General features: G+C 43.0%; 1 protein-coding gene across 5 annotated transcripts in view; it reads left to right on the top strand.

Moving 5' to 3' along the window:
* Positions 1 to 18,044, top strand: part of tcf3b (transcription factor 3b) — a 29,852-nt gene that overhangs the window by 1,569 nt on the left and 10,239 nt on the right. For 2 of the 5 annotated variants that reach the window (XM_083767406.1, XM_083767405.1), the window contains exons 2-11: positions 1,908 to 2,013; positions 4,671 to 4,743; positions 10,040 to 10,113; positions 11,308 to 11,380; positions 12,351 to 12,391; positions 12,626 to 12,758; positions 13,363 to 13,409; positions 17,100 to 17,199; positions 17,312 to 17,412; positions 17,719 to 17,839. In XM_083767406.1, coding sequence (XP_083623532.1) covers positions 1,930 to 2,013; positions 4,671 to 4,743; positions 10,040 to 10,113; positions 11,308 to 11,380; positions 12,351 to 12,391; positions 12,626 to 12,758; positions 13,363 to 13,409; positions 17,100 to 17,199; positions 17,312 to 17,412; positions 17,719 to 17,839 — 847 coding nt within the window. In that variant the 5' untranslated portion in view covers positions 1,908 to 1,929. The remainder of the gene's footprint in view (positions 1 to 1,907; positions 2,014 to 4,670; positions 4,744 to 10,039; positions 10,114 to 11,307; positions 11,381 to 12,350; positions 12,392 to 12,625; positions 12,759 to 13,362; positions 13,410 to 17,099; positions 17,200 to 17,311; positions 17,413 to 17,718; positions 17,840 to 18,044) is intronic. The other 3 variants (XM_083767408.1, XM_083767407.1, XM_083767409.1) reach the window with 2 other exon arrangements.

Here is an 18,044-nt window from a genome sequence, read left to right on the forward strand (position 1 = left end):
TCTTTTCCATTGAGCACAAATACTCCTAGTCGCTAATATGGCGATAACAATGTGGTAATCACACATTTATAGTCAACATTTTTATTATGTTTTACCTTTACTCTTAACAACTAAAATGTTCCCATGCATTCTGTGCACATTTGTAGCTTGTTTATTTTTTTATTTGACAGAATATCGTAAAATATAATGTTAACACATTATTCCACAAATAATTGTAGGTTTATTAAGGGCATATAAAGGGTGCTTGGTTAGTACACATTTGGAGAGCATTGTCACACGCTCACTTACGTAGTCCTGCACATCATTCTGATGTGTTTGCTCTCATGACCGGTGGTTAAATGTAGTAAAGTTCTTGTTCCAAATTAAGCATCCATTACTCGAGTCTCGAACCAAATTTTGTTTCACCCTAGGACATACAGCCTCCTTTGTGAAAGAGCCCTCTGGTTTGTGTGGGTTGACAAAGAGCCCTAATCTTTTGCCTCCTTCAAATATTGATCCAAAATCATCCAACAGTTGCAGAAGATGCCATTTTGTCACCAGAAGCCTTAATCTTTGCCTCTTTAACTATCAGATGAGATGTCTCCAAATATTTGGAAAATAATAGCCAACATTTTTTAGCTACGTTTGGCCAATGTTATTTGCCCTTTATTGGTCACCTTATCCAAAAGTTAAGAAAAGGCAATCAAAGACTAATGCGTATCATATTTACACTTGGGCATATGTGTGGTGTTTGCCCACTTCCTTTCCCCATCTCAAGGTTAGATTATGTATGCTAGTCTGCATTCACAAAACCTAGTCTGTCCTGTCCAGCTCTGCTGAAGCAGTGCTGAATTTTGGAAAAGGGATGTTACGCTTAGACCTAAGACTTTGTCTCGTCTATGTGTATGCTATGGATTCTCAATTGAGAAGATTCCCCCTGTAGTGATTTGGATCATATCAAATCCTTGTTTGTGTTTTTTTTTGTTAATTATATTAGCTCAAAGCCCTTAATTTAATTTTTCCATTGAAACAACAAATTATACTAGTGCTGGATTACCAAAGAGGCTGTAAAAGCACACCACCTGTTGGTGTCCCAGTGCCTCTATTCCTCCACTTGCTCTCCACCAGTTCCTCTGTCAGGCATGCAGAGCCACTGCTCAGCATCAGAGAGTTGCCTCAGGCTTCCGTTGGAATGCAAAACAGGGTAAATCCAGTATTCATGCTCACTGTGTCATTTGACAAGGTTCCTTCTGAGTTGACATATGGTAATTTGGTAATGACGTGCTTGCATACAGTCATTAACTCTGCCTTTCACCCCTATTTCCTTGGGCTAACAATAGTCCCAATTATGTCTGTAATTGTAAATGTATTACATTATCTTTTATGTAGCAATGAGTGATCGACGTATGCGTGCATGATTTGCGAGGGTTGCGTGAAGAAAGACAAATTTTAAGTGATTACTTGGTAGTTATTTGACTAAAGGCAGCATATTCATCATTATGTGTCATTGTATTTTTCTCTGCCTGAGTGGAAAGGCAGCATCTGAGGAAAATTTGCCTCACTCGGAATGTTGTCAAAATGATAATAATTTGGCCACTGTTTTTTTTATAAATTGTCATGTTCAAAGTTTTGAAAGACAGGTATTTGTGGTGGACCTGAGTGGGTATGGATGTTGCCGCTTTAGGGAAAGTTCATTAAATTCACCTGCTTCTATGAACAGTGTTGACATATTCCCAGTATTTTTAGGACATGAAGGAGCAGCCTACATGGCTGCCCTGTTTATGGTTTTTAAGTGATCTAACCAGACAGTGGTAGTTTGAATCAGACAGATTGTTGTTGTCCCCCCCTTTTTTATAACCACATTTAATGTGTGTACTCACTGTGGTCTGGTGCCATTAAACATTGGTATCTGCAAATCTCTCTCGTAGGGTTTATTAGAGACTGAAGGGCATGAACGAGCAGCAGCAGCAACGAATGGCTGCGGGAACAGTGGGAACAGACAAGGAACTCAACGACCTCTTGGATTTCAGTGCGGTAAGGCAGTGGGATAGGGGTCTGGGGGGGCAGTGGGATGGGTGATCGGGGTGGCAATGGGATAGGGGTCTGGGTAGCAGTGGGTTAAGGGTCTGTGCCTGGAAGGGATGGGGAGGCAGATAGACTTGAGACGTGGGTTTGGATGGCGGTGGGAGGGAGAGGTCTGAGTCAGAGAGGTGGGTACAAAATGAGTGGAAGGTAGGAGTTGGACTTGAAGAGAGAGATAAGGCTGTATGGGATGGGTAGTGGGGTGAGTTTGCATGTGTGCCTTCTACCTTTGGTCAGTTCTGATTTAAAAAAATAGGAATGGCAGTGATTCTGTCATCTGTCATCTAGCATGGCAGGATGCGGCACACTTTACTTTTGTTTCCATCCCATTTAAAAGACCATATAGGCGGTATTGCATGTTTAGCCTGTTGACTACGACTCATGATGTAATTTACATTTGCTAATGCATATTACAGTTTGTTATATTTTGGAATAATTGCAAGGTTATCGGATTTTGCAATGTTTTTAAGGATCAAACTTTCAAGTGGTAAATCTACCATAACATTCTCTGCTTCACCAGCTGTTCAATGCTGTTAACTGTTTCAGGCATAAATCAATCCTTTCTCAAGTATGTTCAGCTAGATTTTACAAATCAAATTACACTTTAAATTGTATTAACATGAACAGATTTCATAATATTGACAAATATCCACATACTATTTACTTAGTGGATCTCAATCAAATGTCAGGTGGCTGCATGTTGATTTTCATACTGTATTCTACTGAGATGAGTGGAAACAAACCAATGGAATTCCTTGAGAATGGAGAGAAAAGAAACCTACTGTATGCTTTTGAAAATGGTCGGCAGTAGAGCATACCATGAGTCATAGTCAATTGGCTAAAATGCAATACCAATGTTATGTCCTTTTTAATAGATGGATGGATGTTTAGCTCATTGTAGGTATATTTCAGACTCTTATTTTAATTTTTTAGAAGAGATGTTTTTAAAGATTAGTTACTTAGTTACTCAGTTGTGTATGCAGACTCTACTCATTCACCAGTGGGGTAATGGGAACTCACTGTGCTACTGGGAAATCACACCTGCTATTCAGGTAATGCTCGGATACGATACATAACGTCTAAATATCTTTAAAAAGAAATCAACACGGGTACCTGAAAGTAATATTAGAAGAACCACACAGTAAAATCTACAAATCAAATTGTCTACACTTTCAGAGAGTTGAATAACAGTACAGATTTCATGTGTAGGACCGTGAGAAAACCTGAGTCACCAGGACCAAATTTACACCAACTCCTCACTGCTACAAGCAGTTCAACAGACACATTTATGATATATGATCTGGGCCTGAGACGATGGCTTGTTGTTCATTCTGGAGGAGATTAATTTCTTTTAGTGTTATTTTCAGAACTGAAGAGGATTCTTTATTTTTTCCCTCGTTTTTTTTGTTGGTCACAACAAACACAATTTGATAGCTGATGATTATCACGGCAATGCTTTTAGAAGTATTCTCTAGACATCCGTTCTGCAGCATTCATAGTTGTTTTTTATTCACCTGTGTTTTTGTTTGTTTTGATGCCTTTGTTAAGCTGCGTGTTGTGTTGACATCCGTTCTCATAGGACCAATGTCAGGTTTCTCTCTCTCTCTCTCTCTCTCTCTCTCAATAAATTGAATAGCTGGGCAAAACTAAATTGTGCCTTATAGATACTAATTATGTATGAATGGACAAAGGGTAATTTTAAAACATTAATCTTAATGAAGTAATTGTTTGTCCCATGAGGTTTCTTTTGACTAACTACAGTTAAAAGTACTGTAGGTGTCGGCTGGGTCATCGAAAACCCTATGATGTGTATATAACATTCAGAAACTCCCGTTTCTTTTATTTAGGAAAGTCAATTAATACGGATGGTTAGGAGGATGTGGCTGTTGCATTGCAGCTCTTTTATGGTGCTCAGTCATGACATGCTAGGCGTGTCAACAGCCCCCACTAAAGTAGTTGTTTTCATTGCTTTTATAACAAAATCAACAAGGAGTGGTCGTGGGGGAAAAGTCCCCTTTATGAGGGTTATGTTTGACTCTTCCTTGTTGTTTGGTTCTAGATGCTCAGCATATATCTAGTGTGTGTGTGCAACATATATACCAAATGCAATATTTATTTAATGACTGAAGGTTTTCCGTAACTGATGCACCTTCTGCAATAAAAGCTGGTAAAGCTAACTCGTCACCAGATTCAGTGGTTTATTTTTCAAGCGTTGGCATATTGTAATGGCCTAGATACCATCCTACCAGAAAACTACCACAGTGTAGTGTTACTGTTACATGCTACCAGAAACATTGGTGAACTAACATTTTGAGTCAAACGATCTGCTCACCAATGTTTCTACTCAAACATTTTGACTACAACATTTCTGAGGGTGTTTGAGTGTCTTAACACCTTTTCTCTCAATTTTGTAAGAGAAAGAAGTGTAACATTTCTCAAATGCTAAAGCTCTTAGTATTCTTTCGCTTTGGGGGAAGGTGGGGGGGGGCATTGGTGATCAATGAAGTCATACATAAAGTGACAAAGTATTTTGGCTGGGTGAAATTATAATGTGTGAAGTGCGTCGACTGGTGTTTTGTTACTTAGCATTTTCTCTCTCCATCTCATAGATGTTTGCACCTCCTGTCGCCAATGGAAAGCCAAGACCAACAACGCTCGCTAGCAGTCAGTTCAGTGGATCAGGTAAGATTCCCTCCACAGTGCAGAACACCTACAGAAACAGAATCGTCTGAGACCACATAATGTTTTACTGCATTCTTTATTAGGTATCAAACGTAACTAATTAGTCATAAAGAAGCATTAAACATCTCCTTTCAAAACATGATTATTTTAGTTTCTCAACCATTAGCTGTTGACTTGTCTTTGTACTTAATGTTTATTGACATGGCTGTATCCTGCTTGGAATATACATTTGCCTGCTTGCAGAAATGAGAAAGTGCTAACTGCAGTATGTGCCTTGAAAACGGTGCTTATTTATTTAACACATCAAATGGAAAGAAATTGCTTGCATTCAGCATTTTCACATTTTGAACCTAGCTGGAATCCGGAAAAGAAATATGCGTGTATTTAACCTAGGCAGGATGAGGAAAGCATGTGTATATTTTACTGCTGGTGGTAAGCTGTCTAGAGCCTCACTTTGATGGGAGTTCTTGTTAGGGGACATGCAACAGCTTGCTCTACTATGCCTTTATGTGTGGTGGTCTCTCCTGTTAAATCCTCTTTCTTTATCTATCCAATGTGAGTCATACAGCCCGAGGGATTTGACCATCTTAAGTGTTTTTAACACAGTGTAGCTGGAAGACAATTATTTTGCTTAATGTAAAAATAAAACCTTGACATGGCCTTTTCTACTCTGGAAATTGCCTAATATTCACATTTAGCAGGATCATGTTAGTTTAAACATCCCCCTCTTCCATAAATTATAAGTGTGCTTTCATTGTTTTGGCTTCTGTTGCTTTCCTTTTCAAAGCCCAAAATGGCTGTCAGTTTCCCACCCCAGAACACCTGAAGCATATGAGCCAGCTTTTGCTCTCTTCCTGAATGTTATTAGTAAGTCATGTTGCTCCACTCTTCTGTCACCCTGCCAACCTGCCGTGTGAAATCGAGTCACACTCCCCAGCCTTCCCCAGAGTGAGAACTCAGCCACAGAGGAACAAAGGCAAAAAAGGGGCTTATGGACTTGAAACGACTCCCCCACCCTGAAGTGTAAAACACTCCTCCCCCAACACAGCACAGGGCTCTTCCCCCCACTGATCTGCAGGAAATGGCTTGAGCCTGAGACAATGCCCCTCACCCCCAGCTTGCAGCCTCTTAAACTGGCCCAGCATGCAGTGAGTGGCCGGAGTGGGAGAGAGCTCACTGAATAGAGGGATCAGCCAGTGGAAGGCAGGAATCTGTTTGTTTCTATTAGAGCAGGCAATTACTTAGCAGTGAGGAGTTAATTCCTGCCTACCCCTCCTCCACCACCCCGAAACACCCCACCACCCCCAAGTCCTAAAGTGTGCCCCTTTTGTCACTGACACATTTTGAATGTGATACTTATCATAGCTGTCACATCTAACTTCCAACAAGCGCCAGGTAGGTTCTGATAGCAAACGAGAGTCAAAGTGCAAACATCTGCAAATTGTGTGCCAGGAGTTTCATGTAGATGTTTATCACATTTAGTACACAGAATTGTGCACTGTTTGTGTCAGTGAAATGGATAATGTGGCTGTTCAGGTGCCCTTAAACCTCCATGGCTGTTCCCCGTCACCTGGATGTGTCATCGGTAGTAGTGAGTTGAGATCTGTCCTGTTGCTTTGTTGTATGGCGTCCTGCAGCTTCGTTCACAGGATCTTGTTCATCATGCTGTAGTGGGGGGGCCTATATGTGATTACGGCTGTGAACCTCGCTGGTTGATGCAGATGATGCACAAGAACTGAAATTGAGAGAAGCAAGGTCCGCCTGTGACGTCAGCCTTTGGCGGCTTGTGTAGTCAGGGAGCCGTCAGCGCGGGAACGGCGGAGTGGTCTGGTGGCCCACCAGACCACCTCTATTCATCAGCACAAAAGTGCTCAGAGGGGTGCTAATTGCATTAGGCGTCCCTCTTCCCTCCTCAGTGGTCAGAGCGTGTGTGTGTGCGGAGAGGAGAGGGGTGTGTCGTGTAGGAGAGGATTGGAGTGTACTGAAGTGAAGGGGATATTGGGGAGGTGGAGTGTGAGGATCTGGCCAAGCCTACGAGCCTTCAGGCAGGCGTCCCCTCTGTCACCTCTGCAGCTGCTGGCAACGTCCCCCAACACACACACACAACTTCAAGGGATACAACAGGCCTGTTCCCCCTTCTCCCTATCACAACAAACGGCACAGCACGCTACGCGCACACGGTATTGCAGCTAGTGTAGTAGATGTAAGTAAGTAGTTACTTAACTTTACTTAGTACTAGTAGTTAAAACAATTTGTCCAAAAATGCAGTGTTTTGGATGAAAGGGATCGGCATTAGTTTGACAACTCCCCGTTACTTTAGTATAATATGGCCCCCGTTTACTTATTGAATTAATAGTGAGAATGCATAATAAATAATTCCAGTGTTTCCCCCCCTGCGGCCACTATTGTTACTTAAAGTTAATGATTCTTAATATTTTGCAGTGGCATCAGTGGAAGAGGGGTAACATGGCAACCATCACAACAGTCCTCTCCTCTTGCCTGCCCTCCCCTGGTATAGCACAATGTTTGGCTCTCATAGGCTGGCTGAGTGTCAGTGTCACCTCAGCAGCTTTCCACCTTGTTTAATTGCCTCTGAGTTAATTACTCCACTAAGTGTGAAACAATGTTGACAGACTTCTCCTGCACGACCATGCTCTCTCTATCCCGCGCTCCCCCGCTGGTCAAATTGAGTCTTTTGTAGGAGGCTGTGCAGTGTATTAGAAAAATGTATGGAGGATTCAGAGTTTGACTCAAACACTCGAAACCATTGCCTTCTAGGCCTATTCAAAGCAAATGACTTCGCCGGTGATTATGCATGATCTGTGTGTTTCCCAAAGGCGGTGTGGAAGTGTTTGCAGTGTTTTGGTTAATGTAACATTTCCTGGCTGTTGAAAGTAGGGCGTTTCTTTTGATTTGAGATATATTCGTTCATTGCTAGGCTAGCTGTCCTGTAATATCTGATAGTTAATGGTTACACGGTTGTTTGGTGCATATCACCTTTCTAAATTGGGTCAGACTCTCACCGGACAAAACACGCTATGAATCGAGGCACCTCGATGAAAAGTCTGCCCTGCCATCTTTATTTATCAGTTTGTCCGTCAGCAGCTTCTCCTGTGTTTTGCCAGCGACACAGTGCTTTTATTAGTCCTATGGCCTTTCAGCAGGGCCAGGCTGACAGTGAGCAAGCGAGGCTGATCTTCTGACGTCCCCTCTCTTCCCCACTCCCCTGATTCTCCATGCTACTGGCATCAGCTCCATAGATCACGGCTGTCGCAGCGTGTGTAGGTGCTTGCTCCGCTCTGTTAGTCTCATCACTCATTCTCACTCGTCAGCCAGGCTGCTGATCTCGCCCAGACCCCTCTCGCTCTCCCTCCCTCTTTTCCATCTCTCTCTCCTCCCTCCCCTCACACTCTCTCTCTCCTTCCATCCCTCTACTCGCTCGTTCATTCTCTTTCGCTCTCTCACACACATTTTTTTAATTAGGCAAAAATCAAAGGCGAAATATGAATATTCATAGGGAAACCGCATTAATATGCACAATTATGCAAATCAGTATGCAATTAAGCCTTGTGTCTCCAGAGAGGCTGGATAGCATTAGCGCATAAGACAGGGAGAAGGGGATGATGGGGGTATTTTGGAGTTTTCTGCTCCAGCGATCTTTTGGACGCGTTTCCCCTCTGTCACTTATACTGGCCCTTTGTGTACCTAAAACATTTCACAATTCAAATCACATTTTCAGTTTTTAAACGAATTTTTTCATGGTTTATATACTGTATATATATGTATATGTATGTATGGTTTATATACTGTATATATATATATATATATATATGTATGTATATACACACACTGTGTGTGTGTGTGTGTGTGTGTGTGTGTGTGTGTGTGTATATATATATATATATATATATATATATATATACACACAGTGTGTGTGTATATACATTTATATGTTTATATATGAGCGTGGGGTGCTTGCTGTCTTGATTACAAGTGTAAATCACAAGCACATTATTTTCTGTAGTTAAACAAATTTCAATGATGAATTGAAATAATATTTATTTCATTCTCTTACACGACTATCCTCTGTGTGTACACACAGACCCCCCCCCCCCTCTCTCTCGTTGTTAAGCCCATGTACGCAGCCCATCTCCACTCGATGGCTTAAATGCACAAATGACAAACACCAGCAGCACACTAAACCATCGCTGGAGCTCAGGACTCAGTCATGTAGCTTTACCATCCAACGTCATATTGCAAATGGTGTCCACATTGCCCTACAGAAGTCTGTAGTAACACAGAGGTGTAGCATGATATTCCACTTTGAAAAGACTGTTTAAAGTGGTGGCGAGTTTCACGGAAGCACACGTCCGTAATTTTACATTGAAATGAACTCAAATCGCTGTGAATGTTTAGATGACCATGTAGTAAGCAAATCCCAAGTCAGTTGTCCTCAACATCCCACTCACAAATTGATGTGATTGGTTTAGATGCACAGAGGAATCTGTGAACACAGTATATAAGCTAGATAAATCATGGGATGTGAATGTGGCTTACATTAAGAACTATTTAATCCTGTTGAACTTTTTGGGTTGCAAATTATTAAGTGATCGACATCTTCCAATATTCAGTCACTGTTAGAACACCCCTATTCATTAGATTGGTAAATGAGTATACTGAGCAGCATCTTACTTTCTTTTTATCATGTTTTTTTTTTATCAGTTGTTTTTGATATTTTCAATTGTGAAACTGTGCAAAATGCAGAAGAAAATGCACACATTCAAATACTCAATCATCTCTCAACCCAACACTTCTCACCCTCTCAACACACCTTCCCCCCCCTTACCCACCCCATCAATTCTATACATACATGATGCATACTGCATAGGAAGAACGTGTGAAAAGGGGAAGCGTCTCGCATATTTATTTAAAAAAAAGTTTCTCGGTTCATGTAAAAATCCTTTTAGAATATAACGGCGTTTATGTAAAATGTCATTTTTGCTGTGCCTATCCAGGTCCACTGGGATCTGTCAATAAAACTGGATACTAAGTATACGATTTGTCGACAGGTGCCACTGTCTGATGTGACTTTAGGATAAGGACATTGCTATTTGCTACATACCTGTGGTGAAACATAGGATGGTACTAATGATATAGTCTCATCTGGGGAATGCTAATGAGCTTTTGACGGCAGTGGCCAAGTCACGTCCCTGCCTGGCGGTGTCTTTCAGCTCTGCTTTATGTCTATCCTATGTTACTGGTCTTCTTACTAATCAATGTAACATGTCTTTCTCAGGTCTAGATGAGCGCAGTGGCTCTGGGTCCTGGGGATCAGCAGAACAGAACAGCCCCTCTTTTAACCAGGGACGGGTAAGAATGGACACACACATTTTGGTTGCAAATGTTTTTCGGTTTATGAGCATCTTACTCTTTTTCTTTGTGTGTCTGTACATATCTGTCTTGGTCTAACTCTCTTTGTCTGTATCTCATGTGCACATGAATGTCTGTCTGCACACAATAAACCAGCCATACATGTACACAGCAAAATAACACCCTCTCCTGCAAACCCCACATCAGCTTAGTATTTTGGCACGCTCTGTGCCATTTCCCCCCCCCCCCCCCCCCCCCCTTTTTCGGAGCAGTAGTTTTCCTCTCTATCTAATAGCCTTGGCTCAGAATCATGCATTGGCAAGCTCTCTGCCAGTCCTGAACCTCTGTGGAAGCCCACCGGTAATTGCGGCTTCACATCCTCCGTAACTGTCCTGGCACAACTCTTTGTAAATACAAGGAACGGGGGGTGAAATAAATGCAGCAGACTTTGATTACCACAAGTTGATAATTAAGAAAGTCGGTGTTTGAATCCCCCAAGCTGATGCAGATCTCCTTGGCATGGATGCTTTTGGTTAGATATGAGGCAAAAGGGAGGGTAACCACTAAGCTGCACATGGGGGGAGATGGCCTCGAATCACTGGCTATTTTTCATTAGTGTGTTTTAGCCTTATGCTGGTGCATGTACATCCTACTTGAAAGGACCACACCAGTGGTCTAGCATGTTTAGCCCATTGACTACAACGCACAGTACATTTAGAATTATTGCCATTTTCCACAGCAGTATACTGTAGCATTGTTTCTTCCTAGGAAGACATCGGTCTTCAGCACAATATGAAAACCAACTTGCAGAGACTTGAAACTCATTTGATATAGATAATCCACACTAAATATTATTATGTGGATATTTCTGTCAAAGTTATATTATCATTGTGTTTTGTCAATTTTAAAGAGCGGGATGATCTGAAAAGTGTAGCTGAAATTTCCCCCTGGACAAAAGATTGATTTATGATTGTAACTTTTCCTGGAAATGTATTTAGTTGAATTATGATGTGCATGATTTTTAAGCACACAGTGATGTTTTGCCAACATTGACTAGTCGATTCTATTGATGAAGAAAAAGTTGCAAAGATTTTTTTTGGCTGAATCTGTGTGTGGCTATGATAATGTTGCATTTGCAGTGGTATGGTCCTTTAAGTGTCATTACAGTGTATGTTTGTGCCAATATTTTTCCAGGGCTATGGAGAGGGATCTCATTACAGTGAGCATGAAGGCCTGTCTTCCCCATTCCTCAACTCAGGGATTGCAGGTATGATATATCTTATGACGTCTCACATCACCCCGACCCTCCCCGACCCTGCGTGTGATGTAAGGCCAAATATGGCTGACGTCCTAATGTGCCTTCAATTCGACGATAAAGCAGGAATGTCAGAGCCGTGTCAAATGTTGTTGCTCATTTTGTTTATGTTGCATCATATTGTCACTGCCAGGTGCGAACCTCGTATATCCGTAATTGTTTTTATTGTGATTTAAATTAAAAAGCAAAGATAGTTAAAAATAGCTTACTTAACCACTCACAGCGCTGATGTTGCGAGCTTATACTGCAGATCTGCTATTTTCACTACTTCTTTGTTATGATAAAGTAGGGCATTTATTTCTGAAAACAAAAATACATACACGTACAATATGGAGATACAAAGTTTCTAACCTGACAGCGACGATATGGTCAATTTTAAACATGAATTATAAAGCAGCCCTGTTGTTCAGAACTTCAGAGCTAAAAATTGAAATGACAATGGGTTTTAATTCAGTGGCTGAGTAGCTGTTTCGCATATTTTGTTTTGACCGCAAAACATCGTTATCTGGGTGGCAAAATGTGTGCGTGGATGCGTTTGTGTATGCATGTGAATGTTATGTGTGCATGCATGTGTGTGCGTTTGCTCATTGGTTGAGTGTTGGATGTTAGGGCAGCAGAGCAGAAACCCTCCCTAGGGTTTTATCTGGCAGGCAGCTTTATGCAGCTGAGCGTACTGAAAAAAAAGATGGGGGGGGGGGGGGGGGGGGGGCGCATCTCTGGACTTTTTGTACTTTCACAAACCTACTTTTCATTTACACACACACACACACACACACACACACACACACACACACACACACACACACACACACACACACACACACACACACACACACACACACACACACACACACACACACACACACGCACAAGCGTAATGTTTGATTTTCATAATCCCTCAATGACCATTCTCATCCTACAGGTAAAAACGAGAGGCCACCATATTCTTCCTTTGGAGGCCAGGTAAGCAACCTTTAAGCCTAATCCTCACATAATATGGGGCTCTAATTTGTGTTGGGGTTGGGGGGGGGGGCTCATTTTAAGGGACTAATATAAAGGCCACCCCCTTGTCTTACTTTGATTTTCCTGTGAAACACATTGAATTAGCGGCCTCCGTTTCCTAGAAGAGAAGGGAATTCCTGTGATTGTGCAACCTTGAATGTATTGTTAAAAGACAAAATCCATGTCTCCTTCTAGCCTGGCTTCCTACCCAGCGACATTGCATTGCCCAGCCCTGATGCCATGTCTCCCTCTGGCCTGAAGTCTGCCTCCCAGTACTACCCGTCATACCCCAACAACCCCAGGAGGAGACCCCCTGATGGAAGCATAGGTAGGACAATGGAATAGACGCTTTTCATAGATGGCTTTATTAGGTCATCTTACGAATCCAGGACATACAGTTCCCATTTATGTGCAATAGGGCTTTTTATTGTGTTGATCTCACGCTGCGTAGGTGATCTCCACTAACATTTTGTCTTTGATCTATGGTAGGAAATATAATTGATGGGGATCTTTTTGATGAGTGCTAGCCCCTCCTATGCACAACTTTGTGTGTTTGTGTCTATGAGCATGGAATGTACTCATTTGCACAGCTTTGTGCTTATGAACACGGAATGTCCTCAGCTGATTGGCTGAGCACAGAATGTGTTGTATGATAGGAGCGCACCTCACGTCACACAAGTGTGACTGTGGATACTTTAGTGCACATTCAAACTTCAAGGGTTAAAACAACAAATTCAGTTATACTGAGACACACAAACGCAAAACACACTGATGTATGCCACGTATTTGTTCCACATTTTCCACATTCACACGTATTATTAGATAGTGGTAGGACCAGAAGCCCACACTGCACCTGCACTGACACAGACGGTCAACGACTACATCCTCAATTTGTGTTTCTCTACCCCCTCTGTCTTTCTTTCTCTCTGTAGATACCCAGCCGAAGAAGATCCGGAAACCCCATGGCCTGCCATCCTCGGTAAGAGCTAATTTCTGCTCCCCTTCACAGCCCACAGCCAGTATGCTCTACTTCTCTCTTTCTCTCTCTGTTCTCAGTACTTTGCTTGAGCAGTCCTGTGACAGACATAGGTTAAGGTCCTCTTGCTCAGTCCCTCTTTCCCTGCGAGTTGACAGCTAGGTGACTCTGAATGCCTCCGATAAACATAGTTTTCCTTGTCACTGCAGTGTCCACGCTTGCTTCCTTGTAGTCCCCAGGGTCTGCTTCTCATGTGTACAGAAAAGGAGAAAATACCTGGATTCTGTGCTGCTGTCTAGTGTGGTGGCTTTCAATCACGCCCCACTTTGGATTGCTCTACAGTTGCAGTTTTATGGGGTGCAGTACTTAGTTTAGACTAGTCATTGGTTAGACCAGTCATTAGTCCTACAACCTATCTCAAACCCTCACCCTAACCCTAACCTCCCACGGGGCAGCACACCTAAACCTAACCCTCTCCAATCCGGTCGTTTTAACGCACCCCTCACCAACGTTTTATGGTGATATGACCAGTGGTAATGAACCCAGTTTCAGTTTCTCCGGTTACTCTCTGTAGCTAAATTTACTGGAAAACCAAACCACAAAAGTTTCACTTTGTTCTTAATCGACTATTGGAGGCCTAATGAAACATGAAATGGGGAGTTTGTGATATTTGAAAGTTTTAAGTGAACTTATTTTTTCCTGAATCCCCTCCTGTCAGAGCTGCTATCTGGTCATCAATGAAAAAAATAATACTGCTGTTACACAAAGACATTTTCTGTAACAATCTTGTGTCACAACCATACTCTAATGACAATAATAATGTGGGTCACTGTCAGCTGGAGCCCAATTGCGTGAACAGCACTGGGTGCACACAGAGATCTGACACACCAAAGGTCCGAAGCATGGGGACATGCGATGTGAAAATGCGATGGTCCGACATGTGCTGCTCCCGTGCTTGCGGTTATGGTTAGGTTAGGGATTGAGGTTTAGGATCAATAGTATGTCGGAACTAAAGCCTGTACCCAACAGCACAGTGTGAATGATGTATTATGGAATCTTATTGTATTATTACCTGGAAACTAAGTGGAAAGCTTGTGCGTGTGTGGTTTAAGTGTAGTGTGTGGTTTAAGTGTAGTTTGTGTGTGTGTGTGTGCGGTTTAAGTGTAGTTTCTGTGTGACCTAGCTTTCCGACTTTTTTTAAAAACTATGTGTAAACTACTAAACTCTGCAGTGTACAAAATGTAACCAAAGGGGCCCTTTGGTTTCATTGTACACTTTTCTGAGTTCAACGAACACACAATTTGACTGTGTGGTCTGATGGAGGTCCTGTCGTCTTTTTTTCGGTATGACCCGCAACCATTCCCCGCAGCGAGAACGATGGCCATGTGGTTTTCAGCCCAAATTATGTTGTGTGTGTGAATTGCTCCCCCCCCCCCCGCCTACGCCTCGCCACATGATGGTCTGGGTGGGCCTCCCCCTGTGAGTGACCCAGTTGTGAGGCGCGGCGCATTGCGAGGCCTCTTAGCCCCGTGTCTGAGCCCAGATTAATGACTGATGATGATGATCCTGTGGTCCCTCCCTCCCTTCAACACTCCTCCCATCTCATCTCATATCTCTCTCTCTCTCTCATCTCATCTCTCCCTCTCTCTCTCTCTCTATCTCTCTCTCTCTCTCTTGCTCCTTTACATCTAGTGCACTTTGTTTAATCCAGTCCTAGCAAGTAAAGCAACCATAAGAACTGATGTGATGGCATCACTATTTTACTAGTTTCAACTTGTAGGTAAATATCCTCCTTATACATGCAAATAGTAATGCACATCGTTGTCATTACTGTTGGTAAATCTGCACTAGCCTTAGTGGTGAAGCTCCTTCCCCCTCCTTCCTCGAAAGTGCCCAACCTCTGTAATCCACTAATACCTGTACACTAGATCCTGATCCCTGAGCACTGTCCTCACAAACCATCAAACAGCAGTGCAGAGGAGCTGCTCTCTTGCCCACAGGTTGTCCACCAGGCACCAGCCTCATAACCCTGCTTGTTCAATTATCATTTTTGAATATAGTTTTGATATTATTCACCCCCCTCACTTCCTCACTCCTCCCCCCAGCAACATGTCACAACCCTGGTTTTGCCAGTGTGGGGACCTTTACACGGTCACAACCTGAATTACATTAAACCCCTATTAGCGGAGGATTTTACCCTAGAAATCCCTTTTCTTCCTGTGAATACAATTATCCAGCAGTGCCAGTCTTTGTGTGGTTCTGCGCTCCCATCCAGAGCAGCAGGAATCGCGCGACATTGTTCCCCGTGAAAGAGCAACCTAAAGCCCATTGTTAAATGAAGCCATCTCCGTCATGTTTTCCCCTGAATTAGCCGTGATCATTTTTAAATCCCCTGTTCCCTTCACACTCCCCTGGCCATATCAAGCTTTGTTTAAGTCATTTAGATTACCTTCTTCTGTCTCCCCCCCCACCCCTTATCTCACTAAGCATTTCATAAATCATCAGGGCCTTCATTTTTTCCCTCCCCACCCCGCCACCACCCCCTACTCGCTGCAATCTCTTTCTCTCTTGCTTGCTCTCACTCTCTTCTTTCTGGCCCCCCTCCTTCCCTCCCTCCCTCTCTTGCTGACTGAATCCCAGCCCCCTTCTCTCTCTCCCTCTCGCTCTGTCTCTCTCCCTCCTCTCCCTCTCCTCAGCCCAGCTGCCTGTGGAGTTGGACGTGGTCCAGGAACAGGCAGATGGCTCTGTAATTAGAAGTGCATCTCTCCGTTCCCTTTCCACTTCTCCCTGTTAAATCAAATTACAGGAAAAAAAGTCCCTTTTCTGGATTAGCATTCTTCGCAGCATAGCCTCCATTCTCCGTCTCTTCCTCTCTCTCTCTCTCTGTCTTCCTTTCTCCCGTTTTTCTGTCTCTCCACCCCTCCAGTACACGTGAGGAAGAGTAAATGATGGTTGATGGTGTCAGGAAGTGGAGGGCTCCTCATGTCTGTCTTCATTCTATGGCTGTGGAACACATGGGAGTGGAATGTCACCACAGGCACAGCATCCATTTTTGTTAGCTCTAAGTAGAAAGGATTATTGAACACCTTGAGGGACTAATATAAAATGTCCAATGTCATTATAGGAGTCTTTAGAAGCTTTGTCTTGTGTGCGTGTGCATGATAAAAAATGAACCTCCAATCGACGCCATCGAAAGTGGATTAAATATAGTTGAGTTTATTTTGATGTTATCCGCAGAGACGTGGTTGTGGTGGTGTGAGTGTGTGTTGTGTGTGTGTGTGAGGTGAGACGGTGTCTATGGGGAGCGGCTGTAGGCCAGGCAGAGACAGTGCGATGTCACTGGACCCCTGGGAACGAGAGGAAGCACTCGCTGTGCACTGGGATTCGAGCCGTTGCTTTTCCCAGCGTGCCATGGTCGCTGTGCTGTCCTCCATAGGTGACGGACGGATGGCCTGCTTGCCTGGTAGACTCCCTCGCGCCATCTTGTGGCCTGTCAGAGTATCGTAATTAAATGGCATTTGACATGGATAGGGTGGGCCAGTATTTCTGACTCGTTTCCCTCGGTTGTTGTTCAGAGCTATGCGTGAAGGGGAAAATATTAGCAATGTGTTTCAGAAGAATAAAATATCCAGGTCTTGTGTGTATGGAAATTGTGTGCCAACTCTGTGCATTATTTTCCTGTCTGTTGTTTAGGTGTACGCTTCCACATCTGGTGATGAATATGCTAGGGAGAATGGAGGATATCCTGGTGCCAAGCCTGGAGCTGTTTACCCTGGATCCTTCTACATGCAAGGTAACCTCGCAGTGGTTATTTTACGCTATCATTTTTTACAGAGTTTGACCGTGCATTGTTAATGCTTGCATACTTTGTACTTGTATAACAAATAATATTTGTGCATCTCCAGAGGACCCATGGTCTTCATCCGGCTACTCTGCCATGTTGGGCAACTCCCCTCACATTGGACAGCCAGGCTCCTTCTCTGCTATCAACCCACAAGATAGGATGGTGAGCGAAATGAACTGTCTCTTTCTAATATTACCGTCTGGTCTTTCACTCACGTCCTTCGACATAGATTTTACCCATGATTGTGTGCTTTCCCCTCACATTTTTATCAGTACTAGTTATCTAAATATGGCATTTAGTTTTGTTTAATAAAATCCACAGAGATCATCATACCATATAATGAAATGGTTGGTAAACGTGTTGGTAGACATGAAGTCACTTGTTTCCCTTCATAAGACTGAAAGTCTGTATCTTTTCTAAGAGGGGTGTGAGCGTTTTCTAATCTAGTTACCTGTGTTCTCTTTCTAGAAGCGTCAACCCCTGCCTCTGTCCCCACAGAACTATCCTTTACATGGCAGTGAGGTCAACGGCTTCCACTCGGCTCCGTCCACCTACAACCACACATCCCTCAATGGAGATGGCATTATGGGTAAGACCTCTTAATGGCTTTTAACCACTTTAATCCTGGCGTCCCGCTTTTGAGCATGCCATTATAGGCAACATTATCTCAAAAATGGCAGATCTACAAGCTCAATTCCGATATGCTGTTAGCTTGTAGATCTCCCATTTTTTGAATGGTTAATTGAGTATCACACAATGATACTGCATCTCTGGCTCCGTAATCCGAGGTCAGT

This window comes from Protomyctophum parallelum (genome assembly GCF_964188405.1).
Source record: "Protomyctophum parallelum genome assembly, chromosome: 6".
NCBI lineage: Eukaryota > Metazoa > Chordata > Actinopteri > Myctophiformes > Myctophidae > Protomyctophum > Protomyctophum parallelum.